The sequence below is a fragment of the Papilio polytes genome, unplaced genomic scaffold (genome assembly GCF_000836215.1).
Source record: "Papilio polytes unplaced genomic scaffold, Ppol_1.0 DF824270.1, whole genome shotgun sequence".
Taxonomy (NCBI): domain Eukaryota; kingdom Metazoa; phylum Arthropoda; class Insecta; order Lepidoptera; family Papilionidae; genus Papilio; species Papilio polytes.
This window is the reverse complement of record NW_013524934.1, coordinates 2891028-2905707: the sequence shown is the minus strand read 5'-3', so window position 1 is coordinate 2905707 and position 14680 is coordinate 2891028. Positions and strand designations below refer to the sequence as shown.

At 35.0% G+C, this 14680-nt stretch overlaps 1 protein-coding gene across 1 annotated transcript in view; it reads right to left on the bottom strand.

The window, feature by feature from the left end:
• Positions 1-272: 272 nt before the first annotated feature.
• Positions 273-14680, bottom strand: part of LOC106104635 (Down syndrome cell adhesion molecule-like protein Dscam2) — a 178432-nt gene continuing 164024 nt past the window's right edge. Inside the window, exons 19-37 of the mRNA XM_013284736.1 lie at positions 14315-14480; positions 13159-13298; positions 12492-12644; positions 12223-12313; positions 11614-11696; positions 11062-11190; positions 10366-10518; positions 9801-9930; positions 9059-9237; positions 8390-8569; positions 7668-7859; positions 6622-6819; positions 5995-6155; positions 4870-5044; positions 3464-3581; positions 2848-2993; positions 1927-2052; positions 1035-1115; positions 273-419 (exon numbers count right to left, since the gene is read on the bottom strand). Of these exons, the coding sequence (XP_013140190.1) occupies positions 391-419; positions 1035-1115; positions 1927-2052; positions 2848-2993; positions 3464-3581; positions 4870-5044; positions 5995-6155; positions 6622-6819; positions 7668-7859; positions 8390-8569; positions 9059-9237; positions 9801-9930; positions 10366-10518; positions 11062-11190; positions 11614-11696; positions 12223-12313; positions 12492-12644; positions 13159-13298; positions 14315-14480 (2630 nt within the window). The 3' untranslated portion in view covers positions 273-390. The remainder of the gene's footprint in view (positions 420-1034; positions 1116-1926; positions 2053-2847; positions 2994-3463; positions 3582-4869; positions 5045-5994; positions 6156-6621; positions 6820-7667; positions 7860-8389; positions 8570-9058; positions 9238-9800; positions 9931-10365; positions 10519-11061; positions 11191-11613; positions 11697-12222; positions 12314-12491; positions 12645-13158; positions 13299-14314; positions 14481-14680) is intronic.

Genomic DNA, 14680 nt, shown 5'->3' with positions numbered 1-14680 from the left:
AGTACATTTCAGAGAAAGTACCGGTGAAAAATGTTCAGTGCCGCGTCTATAAATTATTTCAATGTCTTCATATTTAATTTAAGAATGATATGATGAATCTAACTATATTTATAGTAAATTGTAAAGAAAATTTACAATATAAATACTTATTGTTTCTACTAGTTTTATAATTTAACTATATACAAGTGTAAAAAAACCGTTAAATTTTGAAACAAATTTTGTAAACAAGATTTACGAAATCGTAAAATTACAGAATATTATAAAACCTCATTTGCATTTAAAAATTGAATTACAAAAAACTAACAATTACTGCAATCTAAGGTGATGTTGATATTTACAGGATTCTTGTAGAAATATCAATTAAAATGTTTATCTTAAATAAAATTGCAGCTACCTGTGATGTGGTACTTTGCAGGTTTCTGTAAAAAATATAGTTTATTATCAGTCAAACAATTGTATCTTTTTATATTAGCAATTAATACATAAAATTATTAAACGCCAGAATATATAGGTCAAGGTTCTTTAATTTACTATTTGAAAGTGATGTTTGTAATGTGAAGGATTTTTAAGCGTGCCTTTGAAAATTTTCTAAACAAGGGATCGCTTATTAATTTAAAACTAGCTTTTAAAAAAAATCTGGTTAGTCAATATCGAACAATAGAAGGCGCTGAAATTGGGCGTAGAATTTTACAAATCATATTAATAAATACACAAAACTTTATTCAATTAAAATAGGAACACAATTTATAAGAACGAGATTTGAACATTTAGCAGTAAAGTTAATTTTTTTTTAAAGAACTGGCCATCAACAATCCGCAAAATTAAAAAAAAATAATAAAAACAACAATAAGATTTTAGACAAAACAAATGAATGCTAGAACGAATGAAGTAACAATTTGATGTCTTCTAATAAATTGTAAATATTATATGTATTAATAAAGAAGATAAAAAGCAAGATGGTATTTGATTTCTTTTATCCATTTTTCTAGAACATTCGATTGTTAAAAAAATTTAAATGTTAAAATGTGACTTACTTCTTTGATTACTTTTTAACGTCGTCGTTCTCGACACGCAGTCACTTTCCTCAGATTCTGATCTCATTTGAAAACTTGTTTCTGTAATAAAACAAACGTTTAACGTTTAATATTAACAATAATTATAATACCTTATGCAAATACTATATAGGAACTAAACATCACGCTAGGCGTAGCCAGTATTAATCTAAGAACAGGGAAGTCAACATTACTATCCATTAGCGAATCCCTTAATTAGATACTTAAAAATGATTGCTTATTTAAATAATTACAATTAGGAAAAAAGTAAAAAAATGTCTTACAAAGCTGACAAGATTGTTAGTGAAATTTAAAATACAAGAGAGATAGTAGCAAGAGAAGTAGATTTAATATCGTTTCTTTATCTAATTAAAGAAATATCTAAGGAGTGCAAATTATCTTATGTATAATTTTCTTTACATAGATGTCGCAATCAGAAGAAGAAATCAATTTGAATTTAAGTCATAATTAGAACGCGAGCGCCGCCACGACTTTCGTGAGAACTTAGATTATTCTGAAAATAGGGATCGTTGTGAGGACATTGTTTGAACGATATGAGCTTGGTAGATCGATGATATCTGACTGAGGAGTGTTGTGAATGTATTCCTGGAATGCGACTTTACCCATGGCCGCCCACATTAGATCTCGAGTAGTAGTAATTCTGATATCGTGACGCCGTCCGCGTGGTAATGAAAAAACAAAAGTGAGTAGCCTATGTGTTCTTCCAGACTATCCTCTACATTTATACCAAATTTAATCGAAATCCGTTAAGCCGTTTATGCTACAAACTCTAACAAACATCTATCCATCCATCTTAATTCGCATTTCTAATATTAGTATGAAGTATAATTTAAATCTATAGAAACATTCTTACCGCTATCATATCTCGACTTGCTGTTCCCTGGTATATGTATTCTGTTTGGTATCTCCTGATTGTCCACATGACCAAATGTTCGGAATCCAATCGCGAATTGTGCATATGGGCTTATTTCGTACAACTCTGGAAAATAAATCACATTGTTTGTATAAACTTAGTAGCTTTCGCCCACGATACCGTCCGCATAAATTAAAAAAAACCGACTTCTAAACAAAATACACTAAAAAACAAAATATTCTCAAAAAAACAGTACACTAAAAAGTAACGAAATAATTCCTTGAAAATAGTAAACTTCCCTTATTGTAACTTATGTCTATATTGTACAATTATTATTACTTTGATGTCGGTGTCAGCCGAGGTGTGCAATGTAAGTTATACGCAAGGCTTTCTATATTTTTACAATAACAATTGACAATTGAAAGTATAGTAACAATTAAGTAATGAATCTACATTGACTGACACCGACTTCAAAGTAATAATAATTGTACAATATAGACATAACAGCTACAATAAGGGAGGTGTACCATTTTCAAAGAATAATTTCGTTACTTCTTAGTGTACTATTTTTGACCGACTTCCCAAAAGAAGGAGGTACTCAATTCGTCGATATATTTTTTTTATGAGTATATTATGTTTTTAGTGTATTTTGTTTGGAAGTCGGTTTTGTTTTTTTTATTAAAAAGTTTATTTATTTCTCGATATTTAGTGAATTTAAACATCGCAGTATGATAATCATTAGCTTTTAAACAAAGAATGAGTTATCTTAATCGATTATCTAAGAAATTAAGTAAAGAACTAATACATCGTTGCGATCATTCACTCGTAATTCTGTCCAGCCGCGTGCCGCTGTTACCCGTGAGTTTTAATGTTTTGATATATGTATATCAAAATGTCAGTAGCGTGTATATGTTTGTATACCATGTTTAGCGTCAGCAGTGAGGTGCACAGGCGTGCTGTAGACACGGTTGTCGGGCGCGCTCTGCGGCGTGTTGGCGGTCGCGTTGCTCCTCTCCGACTTGCACTCCGCAGTCAGAGAGTTGCGATACTCCGTCAGTCGGTGGTGGCTGCAATGAAAAGATACATTTGTTTAACTCATAAAAAAGATAATATATAATCATAAGAAAAAGGTAATGAAAATGCGAATGTTAAGATGGATGTGTGGGGTAACACGATTGGATAAGATACGAAATGAGTATATTAGAGGAAGTTTGAGAGTAGCCCCAGTGGTTGAGAAAATAAGGAGTAAAAAGTTAGAGTGGTATGGGCATGTTATGAGAAGGGATGAATCGCATGTAACAAGAAGGATGTTAGTTATGAATGTAGAGGGGTAAATCGGTAGAGGTAGACCTAGAAAGAGATGGATGGATTGCGTGAAAGGTGACATGATCAAGAAGGGAGTGATGACTGAGATGACGGATGATAGAATGCTTTGGAGAACGAAAACCCGGTGCGCCGACCCTACGGGAGTAGAATAAGGCAGGGGAGATGATGATGATGAAGATAAAGAAAAAGGTAATGAAATTAAATTACTTACTGATGTCTTTTAACTAAAATATAAACGCAGGCCAGAGAGCAAAGCAGCAGTAGAATGGAACTGCAAATTATCACCAACATGTTTAAATCCATGAAGTCTGTCGGCGGACCAATTGACTCTGAAAATAGAGAAACAAAAAATACATTTTAAGCGAATTCAAGACTAAGTAAAGTCTCAGAAAAAACGTCACAAAACAGTACATTTAGTATTAGAAGAAAAAATGTTTCAAAGGCTATAACCTATAAAAGTTGGCGGACCTCTTTTGGTACTTAACTGGAGGCTGGACTTTAGTAAATAAAAAAAGATTTTATACCATACGATTAAATAAATAAGACTATTAAATAGATAAATAATATACAAAATTTAATGTAACATATCAGATTATTCTCCTAGTTAAAAAATAAAAAAATATAGAAAATCAGTAAATTTGGTAATCTAATGTAGAAATAATTTTAATAAATAATCAACTATGTCATCTATACTTATATTATAAAAAGGAAAGATTTGTATTTTTGACCGACTTCCCAAAAGAAGGAGGTACTCAATTCGTCCGTATGTTTTTTTTTTTATGTGTGTTATGGCATAACTCCGCCGCTAGTGGACCCATTTTGATAATTCATTTTTTATCCGAAAGGTAATTCTTGCAGGTGGGTCCCATTTTTTTGTTTAATTTTTTTGTATTTATTGAAATAACTCAAAAACTACTGGGCCGATTTTAAAAATTCTTTCACCATTAGAAAGGTAATTTATCTGAGTAACGTAGGCTATTTATTATAACTAATGTTTAGGAACTATTAATAATTTACTATTATTTTCTTTAACCATTCCAACTAAGCTCTAGGCTTGTAAATACTATTAACGTATTATCAATATTAATATACTCAAGTTACTATTCAAATATTTTTTACTAGCGGTTGTTTGCGACTTCGTCCACGTTGAAAAAGAGTAAAAAACATATCCTATGTTACTTAGGGATATCATACCTTTTTTATGGTAAAAGAAATATTGAAATCGGTCCAGTAGTTTTTAAGTTATTTCAATACATAGAAAAAAAATTATAAGCATTGAACCCTCTCAGTTGAAGGTTGGACTTAAAAATGATAGAATTGGAAGAGTGTCCCTTTTGCATCCTCACGTAGAGTGTTATAAGGATAAGGTGATTATGAATTACTAGCTTTCGCCCGCGACTCCGTCCGCGCGGAATTGAAAAAAACAAAAGTGTGTAGCCTATGTGTTCTTCCAGACTATCCTCTACATTTATGCCAAATTTCATCGAGATCCCTTCAGCCGTTTAGGCTACGAACTATAACAAACATCCATCCATCTAAACTTTCGCATTTATAATATTAGTAAGATTTATTAGCTATATGAATACACTTAAAAAAGGATTAAGTATCGTATCGTACCTCCTAAAGCATTTGTCGTGGCATAACTATATAACGAAGTGGAAATTCCTGCAGAATTCTCAGCAACAATCTTAATCTGGTACCACTGAGCCGGTAACAAGTCGGCGATCACAAATGTATTCGGTTGGTTCAGTATCGACGCCATGTAATGGTTCCAAGTTTGGTCCAATTGCGGCTGAAATATTAAACACAAAAATTAAGTCTAAGGCAAACGAGCAAGCGGCCACCTGAATCCACCGAAATAGAAAGCGAACGGCTGCCCATAAACATCCGCAATTGCAGATGCGCTGCCTACTCTCAATTGACGGAGGAGGAGACGCACATAAAGAGAACATTTCCCCTTCCCATGCGTCTCCTCCAGCGTCAAATCCACTTTTTCTTCCCATCCTTTCCTCTGAAATAAGGGGTGGAAAGGGAAAGGGACTAAAATTAGGCCTTAGGCACTACACTCATCAGACGAAACGCGGAATTACTTCCACTTCACGCCTGTTTTCTGTGTGGTCGTGGTATTACACCGGGCGTGTGCACCCATTCATGCGTAGATGTTAAAGCGGGTTCTTTTACTGCAAAAATTCTCTTCTTCTAATTTAGCCAGACAAATAACCTATAGACAAGGCATAGTGAACAACATTTTTACCTTTTAATGCCATCGCGTGTCTTTTATCGACATGTAATAAAACATTTTACAAAATCATAATAAGTCTTTGTTAAAAATATAAAATATATCATGATACCCATTGGCAATTCATTTAAATAAAATTAATTGCCAATAGGTGTCCAATAACATTTAAATAATTACATTTTATTTTTAGATATTGTTTAGTTTATTTTATAACAAAAAGATGGAGCTTGTCATATCTTGGATAAGATTGTCAAATGTTTTTATTACAAGAACACGAGATGGCACTAAACTTGACAACTGATTTAGTATACCTTAAACAGAGTCCCCGGGGAACAAAATTTTGATCACCGCCTCATCCATATATTTATTAAATTTATTTGGATTTTGCAGAGATTATTGTTAGCTAGATCATGCATAGATGATGAATCTTTTTCGCTTATTCTACATTTAAATGTCAAATTCAAAGAGAATCACTAAAACTGTTCTTATAAATAAAGTCTCACCAATCTGTTCTCCGCTTTTCTCCACAATTTGCTTCCATATTCCTTATAATCGACGTCCCACTTGGTGATTTCACAGCCGTTGTCATCCCAGCCGCTCAGTTGGATGTAGATGTGACTGGCGTTGCTCCAGAACCATTCTGTTGTTGTCGGCGCTATCGGTACTGAGAAATACGTATTACTAAATAACTTTCGCCTGCTACTTTTGAGTGGATTAAAAAAAGAGCCTAGTATCCTCTACATCCATGCCAAATTTCATTGAGATACATTCAGCAATATAGGCAACTCTAATAAACATTAATTGATCCGTCCATCCGTCTAAACTTTTGTATATTTTGCATAACTTTTGCAAAGATTTGAATTTTTGTATGAATTGAAATAACTCAAAAACTACTGGGCCGATTTTATTTTTTCTTATAACATTAAAAAGCTACGCTATTTTTTATTGTTTTTCAATTTAACGCGGACGAATTCCAGAGAGCCAAAGTTTTTTCCCATTTAATTGGCAATGAAATACAAAAAATCATTTGATTATTTTAGAAATATGCAGCAGTGTTCACACGCGAATCTTGAAGTCCATCTTTACATAATATGTAAGTAACTTGTCATTATTTCAATTAAAAGTAATACCTCCTCCTAAAGTATTAGCATCAAGGTAAGATGGCTGCGAAGAGCCCACACTGTTAGCAGCCGTCATACGCAGAGAGTATTTAGTGCCACATTTCAAGCCTTGTATCGTGAATTCATACACGTCTCGTATTGAGGTGCCTTTGTTAGACCAAGAGTCCTGCCAGGAAAGGTTAGCTTCTTTCCATGTTAAGTTATATCCTGCAAAGTGTAACATTTTATTTAATTAAAATACAAATATTTTATGGGCAATATGTCTTAATGTTAAAAAAAATTATACAGATATTCTGAACGAAAAGTATGTATACATAAAGCAAATTATTCTAGTAGAAAAAAAATCCTCGACACTACAGAGGGCTCTCCAGACTATCTATATACCAAAGATGTATAAGAAATATAGACTAGACAGAGTGAACAATTAAGGTCCATTTTTTTTATTAAATAAACTAAACAGTGTCACAAAGAAAACATGAACATTTATACATTATTGAGACCTATTGGCAAATCATTTGAATACAATTAATTATATTGACATGTGGTTTGAAGAATCTACTAATTGATAGCGTTACTGAATCTTGTGAAAAATGTCTCAAGTGAAGTGTCAACTATACTCCCTCTGTATATTTTTGAAACTCTTTGTTTAATACCTATATCAACGATGGTGTGTTTCTGGTTTGAAATGGCAAAGATGTTTCTATTCTTTCAGTTTCCACTGTACCAGGTGTAGCACACCCTGTGATCAAACTAAGATTATCATAGTCTATACTCTATATGTACATTTCTTATTTGCGCTGTAAGCGAGATACGTATCTCGCTATCTCGCTCGTATATATATATATTATACTAGGACCTGTTTTGTGAACAACAGGAGGAGTTTTAGACCTGGTTTCAGATTGAACGTGTGTTGCTGTAAAGGTATTCAATATTAATTTACTGCTATAGAAAGTGAACTAACAAGCAACTGGCTATCTAATTTCGCTAAAATAACAGTTACCACTATCGTCGACGAGGTCGCTTCAAGAAATGGTCATATATATATAAAAAATTACCAATTTTCTGTGTTTTTCCATTTAATTTCCTTGGTGGATCCCATTGGACATGCAAGGCATTTTTATGCGACGTCACTCTCAAGCTCGGCGGCTCCGGTGTAGGCAGGACTGACACTTCGTAGGAAACTGAGTCAGATCCGTATAGATTTTTCGCTAAGCAGGTATAGTTGCCACTAAGAGATTGATCAATATCTGCAAATAAAAATGTATTAAACTCTAGACGGGTGCATAATCATCGAAGTTTGGTAGAGGTATGGTTTACAATATTCCAGTTACAAATATTTGCCTTTCATCAGCAACGGACTGCGCCCCTTCTTACAACCTCAACTTAAGGTAGGCTCCAAACCTTCAATCATCATCACATTAATCATCATCTCCAGCTTACTATACGTACTATAAAAAGCTGGTGATGATGTAATGTGCTCCAAACTGTAGTTTATTGTTACAACAATTTATATTTCTATATCTTTACTAATATAATAAAGCATAAACACACTACTTAGTTACATAGGATGTCAGCATCACAGTATATATTTGAATATTTTTTCCTTTAATAAATAGCGTCCATACTTACTACACGCTTTAGGCTATATATTTTCATGCTATTATACTTAGGGAGTAAATTATTTGTAAAAACTCATGCGGGACATAAACTACAAGCTGAAACAAAGCAACATCGAGAAAACAAGCCCATTACCATCTAAATGAAACTATATACTGACTATTGATGAGCAGACTGTCGTCGTGGTTGCGAGTGAAGCGCGGGTGGTGCGTGATGATGTTGTGGTTGTGGTACCACACCGTGCGCGGCGGCGGCGCGCCCACGCACGCGCACGCCAGCAGCAGCGAGCGCCCCACGCCCGCAGACACCGCGCCGCCCAGCGACGCCACCCCCGCCACCACTGGACAAACATACACATTTTATATCGCTTACGTTAGCTCACTGAGGGGCTCGGAATCTACCCAATTACAGATGCGTTGCCTGCCCTTAATCAACGAAAAATGAGACGCACATAAAGATGATATGCGTCTGCTCCACATTCAAGCCCACTTTCTTTTCTCATGATTTCCATATAAGAAAAAGATGGGAAAGGAAAGGGACTAAAATAAGGCCTCCGGCACCACACTCATTAGACTAAACGCGAAATTTCTTCCACTTCACCCCTGTCTTCTTTGTAGTCGTGGTATTATACCAAGCAAAACAGCACTATAGTGCGAAGATGTTGAAGCGGGCTCTACCACTATAAGACATTTCCCAACGTAGTATAGAAACACCCTTCTAGAGATAGTTCAAAAGGAAGGTTTCAATTAGGAATGTGAACCGACACAGAGAAAGGGATAAGATTTCCATGTAATGACGAGAAAGGTAAAATGATCTTTATTTTACTAACCTTTAGAGGTGAGTTCAGCGTGCACCCTGTGACTGGGCGCGCCCTCGCCGGCCGGCGTGTGCGCGCGCACGAACACCTCATAGCGCGCGGCGGAGAGCGCGCTCAGCGGGAACGAGAACTGACGAGACAAGTTGGACTCCTGGCTCGCCTCGATACGGTGGTGCTGCGGCGCGCCAGTACTGGAAAGTAACATATATGATGTACAGAATTTCACGATCTAAAACTGGATTTACAAACACTTCAATTACTTAATATTTTAAACATATAGTTTAAGAATCTTTATTTACCTTAATAAAAAAACTTATAATTCACTTATAATAACTTATGCTAAATATAATATTTTGCGCAAGTGTACTGACAATTTAGCATAAATTTACTAAATGCGGGTAGCTACAAAACATTACGTAGACAAACTAATACTACTATCAAGTTGCATCGAGATATACTGGATGTGGTATGGAATACGTTCATTAATTTATTCTTTGAATTTCGTTTTGCTTTTTATTTTTAATGTTTATTTTTTATTAAATTATTTATTCCTCCTATTAACTACTAACTTCATCCCAGAATATTAGACTCTCTACATAACAAAGATCAGTATAATTAATTTTGCCCGAGGTTGTTCCTGTGAATTTATAAAAAAAAAAACACAAGTAACCAAATATTGCGATTCGCAGTTTAGACGGCATATTCAAACAAACATCCATCAAAACTTTCGCATTTATAATATTAGTAAGAATACCTTGATACAGGCTTTACATAGACCGTGTAGTGCGTTATTTCGCCATTGGGCTGATCTGGTTTCTTCCAGCTAACAAGCAATGAGGTAGGTGACGAAACTAGCAACTTTATTGCTGAGGGGGGGCCGGGCACTGAAAAATAATACAATTGTTTTCTGTATATATCTATCTTTACTAATATAATAAAGCGTAAACACAGACCACTTACTTATTTAGGATGTCAGCAATCGCAGTATATTTTTGAATAACTCTTTTTTGTTCAAAAGACCCTATACTTACGACACGCTTTAAGCTATAAGTTTTACACTATTTGCACTTAAGGGGTAAATTGGAAATAATTGTCATGCGGGAAGGAACAAACACTACAAGCTGACATCATCAAGGAAAGAAGGTTGTCATGGTAACGGCAATTGTTATCCAATGCCAAGGCCTTTGCAATAGAAAATTTTACAAATGTAAACAATACAATAAATTTTTCAAAATGTTATACGAATGAAGTCGCATGAGAATGAAACGGATTAGACTTCATCTTTCTTTATCATTCTATTCAAAAGTTGAAATGCTTACCATCTTGTAATGTTGTGCAGATGACAGGGTAAGAGAATGGTCCAACACCGTAACTAGAGAATCCTGCCACTTTGATCGTATAGTTTGTATACTTCAGTAGTCCTTGCAGGTACAGCTCTGTGTGTGGTGACGTCAGGTTTGACCATGGACCATCTGGAAATAAATTCTCCGTATCAAAAAAGTACTGATTGAAGTCTCTATTTATGAACATTCTAGAATTAAACGTTATAGAAACCTTAAAATGAATCTTACTAATCTATGTCTATACTATTATAATAAAGCGTAAACCCACACTTCTTTGTTGCCTAAGATGTCAGCAATTATAGCATATTTTTGAATAATTATTTTTGTAATAAAAAGCCCTACGCTTACGTGATGCTTTAGGCTATATATTTTAACACTATTAAACATAGGGGGATGAAAACCCTAATGTGGGAAAGACACCACAAGTTGCTGCCGAGTATGCAAAATTGCCATAGTTAGGTAATTGGTATTTTGACATTTGCAATTGATTATTTGACAAATGTAAACAATACAATAACATTTTCTTAACTTTATGCGGATGAAGTCGCAGGGGAACAGCTAGTAATATTATTAATGAGAAAGTTTAGATGGATAGATGTTTGTTAAAACATATAAATGAGTTATTATTCTTAGACATTGGCAGCACAGGATCTATAATATCATAACAATTACCTTCAGTGCTGTAGTGCACGGTGTAGCCGAGCAGAGAAGTGCCGTGTGACGTCACCGGTTGCCAGGCAACGCGCAACGACGATGACGTCACGCCGCGGCACTCCACCGCCGCCGGAGACTGCTCTGGCGCTGAAAATTGTTGTTAATCTAGATTGACTAGAATTCTTAAACTCCCGTAGTTTTTCCCAAAATTTAGTTAGATGGATAAATGTTTGTTAGAGTTTGTAGCCTAAACGGCTAAAACATTTGGTATAGAAATGATTTTTGGTATAGAAGTAGAGGCTAGTCTGGAAGAACACATAGGCTACTCACTTTTGTTTTTTTAATTCCACGCGGACGGAGTCAAGGGCGAAAACTAGTATGGTAATAATTTATTACTACAAAAAGCAGCTAAAGCACTCTTAGGTCAGATTTTTATAGTTTTTTTTATATGTATGTATGTTCGTGTGAAAAAGAAGTAAAAAAATGTTTTTCCTATTTTCTTAATTTACGCGGGTGAAGTCGCGTGCAAAGATTAGTCTCTTATGTGTTTAAAGCATTTATAATCTTTACCTCCTTCTCTGGTTGTTTGATAAACCGGCAGTGAATAAGGGCCGGTGCCTGCCGAATTAAACGCACTCACGGATACAGCATACCTGAAATATTATAAGAATAGAATACATATTTATGTTGCCACACAAACAAACACATAGTTAAGCAAGTTAAATCATAGTCTCAGATCATCCACAAAAATACTGAACTTTTATCACAAAGACTTAAAAGAACTTCTTTGGAAATACATATCTATACTATTATAATAAAGCGTAAACACACACTTCTTTGTCGCCTAAGATGTCAGCAATTACAACACATTTTTGAAAAATTCTTTTTTAAATAAAAAGCCCTACATTTACGTCCCGCTTTAGGCTATATATTTTCACGCCATTAAACTTAGGGGTAAATATGGTGGATAAAAACCTTATTGTGGGAAAGAGACCATAAGTTGCTCCCATCATCAAAGAAACAAGATTGCCAAGGTTTGTCATGTCATGTCATTTTGACATTTGCTATTGATAATTTGACAAATGTAAACAATAAATAAAAAAAATATAATTTTATGCGGATGAAGCCGCACGCGAACCGCTAGTAAAGAAATAAATATAAAGCTATAATTAATTCTACCTGGTATTCTTCAACAGTCCACTCAACACTGTTTCTTGTTTCCCATTGCGCGGAGTCACTTTTACCATTTTTGTATGAGTATCGTTTGGACCTTTAAAGTAGAGAAATATAAATTATAACTTACCTTATAGCTTAGTATTATGATCTAACTTTTAAATATATTGCATTTTAATCATATAAAATATTTGTATAAAACAGCGCCATCTATTGTACCATTCACATAACATAATAATATTGTATTAGCGCCATCTATCGCACGTCAATAATACCTGATTCACCGCTGATCCTCGGTACTGCTTTCACGTGGTATCCCTGCAGCGGACCGCGGTGCGTCTCTCGCGGCGGCGGCAGCCACCATACAACCAGCTCGCCCGGGTTCTCTGTCGACTGGACTTGTACGCTCAGTGGACTTGATGAAGGTGCTGGAATAATAGTTATATTGTATTGTATCAATGCTCATAGAACATGCAATATTACTAATATATAAATGCAAAAGTTAATACGGATGATGTTTGTTAGCGTTTGAAGCCTAAACTGCTGAACGATCTCGATGAAATTTGGCAGAGATGTAGAACATTGTCTAGAAGAACACAGGCAGCTTTGTTGTTTTTTTAATACCACGCGGACGGAATCTCGGGCGAAAGTTAGTTTGAAATACATTTTTGGCCGAAACGTTACTACAAAAAGTCCTGTCCATAGAATATCTTAGAGTGGGAACACAGCTTTGACACAACGGTTGTGTGATTGTCGATTGTTTCGCAGCCAACCAACTGTTTAGTTGCACAACTAAAAATGGCGTAGTGTGCGCACCATATAAGCTCTTAGGAATCAAAGCGCGACTAAACTGTTTTGGGATAGTGTAGTCAAAGGTTTGCTCTTTGTCATAATGTGTAGTAAATCTTAAGAGTCGAGAATATAAAAATATGTTCAACCAACCTTCTTGCATCGTAGTGAAATGCACTGGCTGCGTAAACTGGCTGAGATCAACTTGATTGCCAGACGCAACTCTGACTCTGTATTCAACTGCGGGCTGCAAGTCTCGGAGCTCTATGTTTTGTCTTATATCGTTCTCTTGTCTGGAAATAGCAAAAATGTATATTGAAAATACTACCTTATTAGTTCGTAAAAAAAGTTTGTCACATGAAAAAAGAGATGGCGCTGATGCGTAATTTAAATTATTGAAACAATTAATTCTTAGAAACAGATTTAGTACAAGTTTAGATTTTTAGTAAAAAAAAAGCTGTAGGTGTGCTTAGCTACAAAACACATTGTTTAGTAGCTATAAAAAAAGAGATTTAAAGAGTATATAGAAGAGGCATAAGGCATAGTTGGAATTTCACATGGAAAATTTCATCCTCAAGACCATATGTAAATGTAAATAGTTTTATTTAAATCAATTGCCAATAATTTTGTATTATAATCTTTTATTCCATGGACACGAGGTGGCTCTAAACTTGACAACTTCAGTTTAGAGAATGTACAGGTAAAAAAAATATTCACTGTCTCGTCTAAATATTACTGAGTCTAAGTAAAACTAATACATCTAAATACAAATACAAAGACTCAATACATAACACCAGCTACAATATAATACGTTTAGTATTTTTATATTGTTGACTAGCTGTTCCCGTGCGACTTCATCCGCGTAAAATTATGAAAATTTTATTTTATTATTTACATTTGTCAAATTATCAATAGCAAATGTCAAAATGACATGACATGACAAACCTTGACAATCTTGTTTCCTTGATGTGGGCAGCAACTAATGGTCTCTTTCCCATATTAGGATTCTTATCCAAAATATTTACACCCTAATTTTAATGGCGTGAAAACATATATCCTGAAGCGTGACGTTATAAAAAGCCCTACGCGGCTTTTTAATATATAAAGAATTATTCAAAAACATATTGTAATTGCTGACATCTAAAGCAACAAAGCAGTGTGTATTTACGCTTTATTATAATAGCATATATTTCATTGTTGGTCTGTGGGGCTGTGTGGATGATGGACACAGGGCGCCACCCTAGTTTGGTCACCAGTCTTGCCCATAAGGGACATTAATTTTTTTTTTATACTTTTAAATCTATATTACCTGGTGATATTAATACTCTTCCCGGAGTCCCACAGCATGTAATCGTTAGTTGCGTACTGCAGCGTATAGTACTGCACGTGCGCTCGCAGCGCGTCTCGCCACGACAGCTTCACCCCGCCGCTGGACACAGAGTCCACCTGCAAGTCCATCGGCGGCGTCGGCGGCTCTGAAATACAAGTGGTTATTGTAAATCTATAGTACGATTATAAAGAGGAAAAATTTGTATTTTTGTATATCTTACTAATATTATAAATGCGAAAGTTTAGATGGATGGTTGGATAGATGGATGGATGGATGGATGTTTGTTAGCGTTTGTAGCCTAAACGGCTGAACGGATCTCTATGAAATTTGGCACAGGTTTAGAGC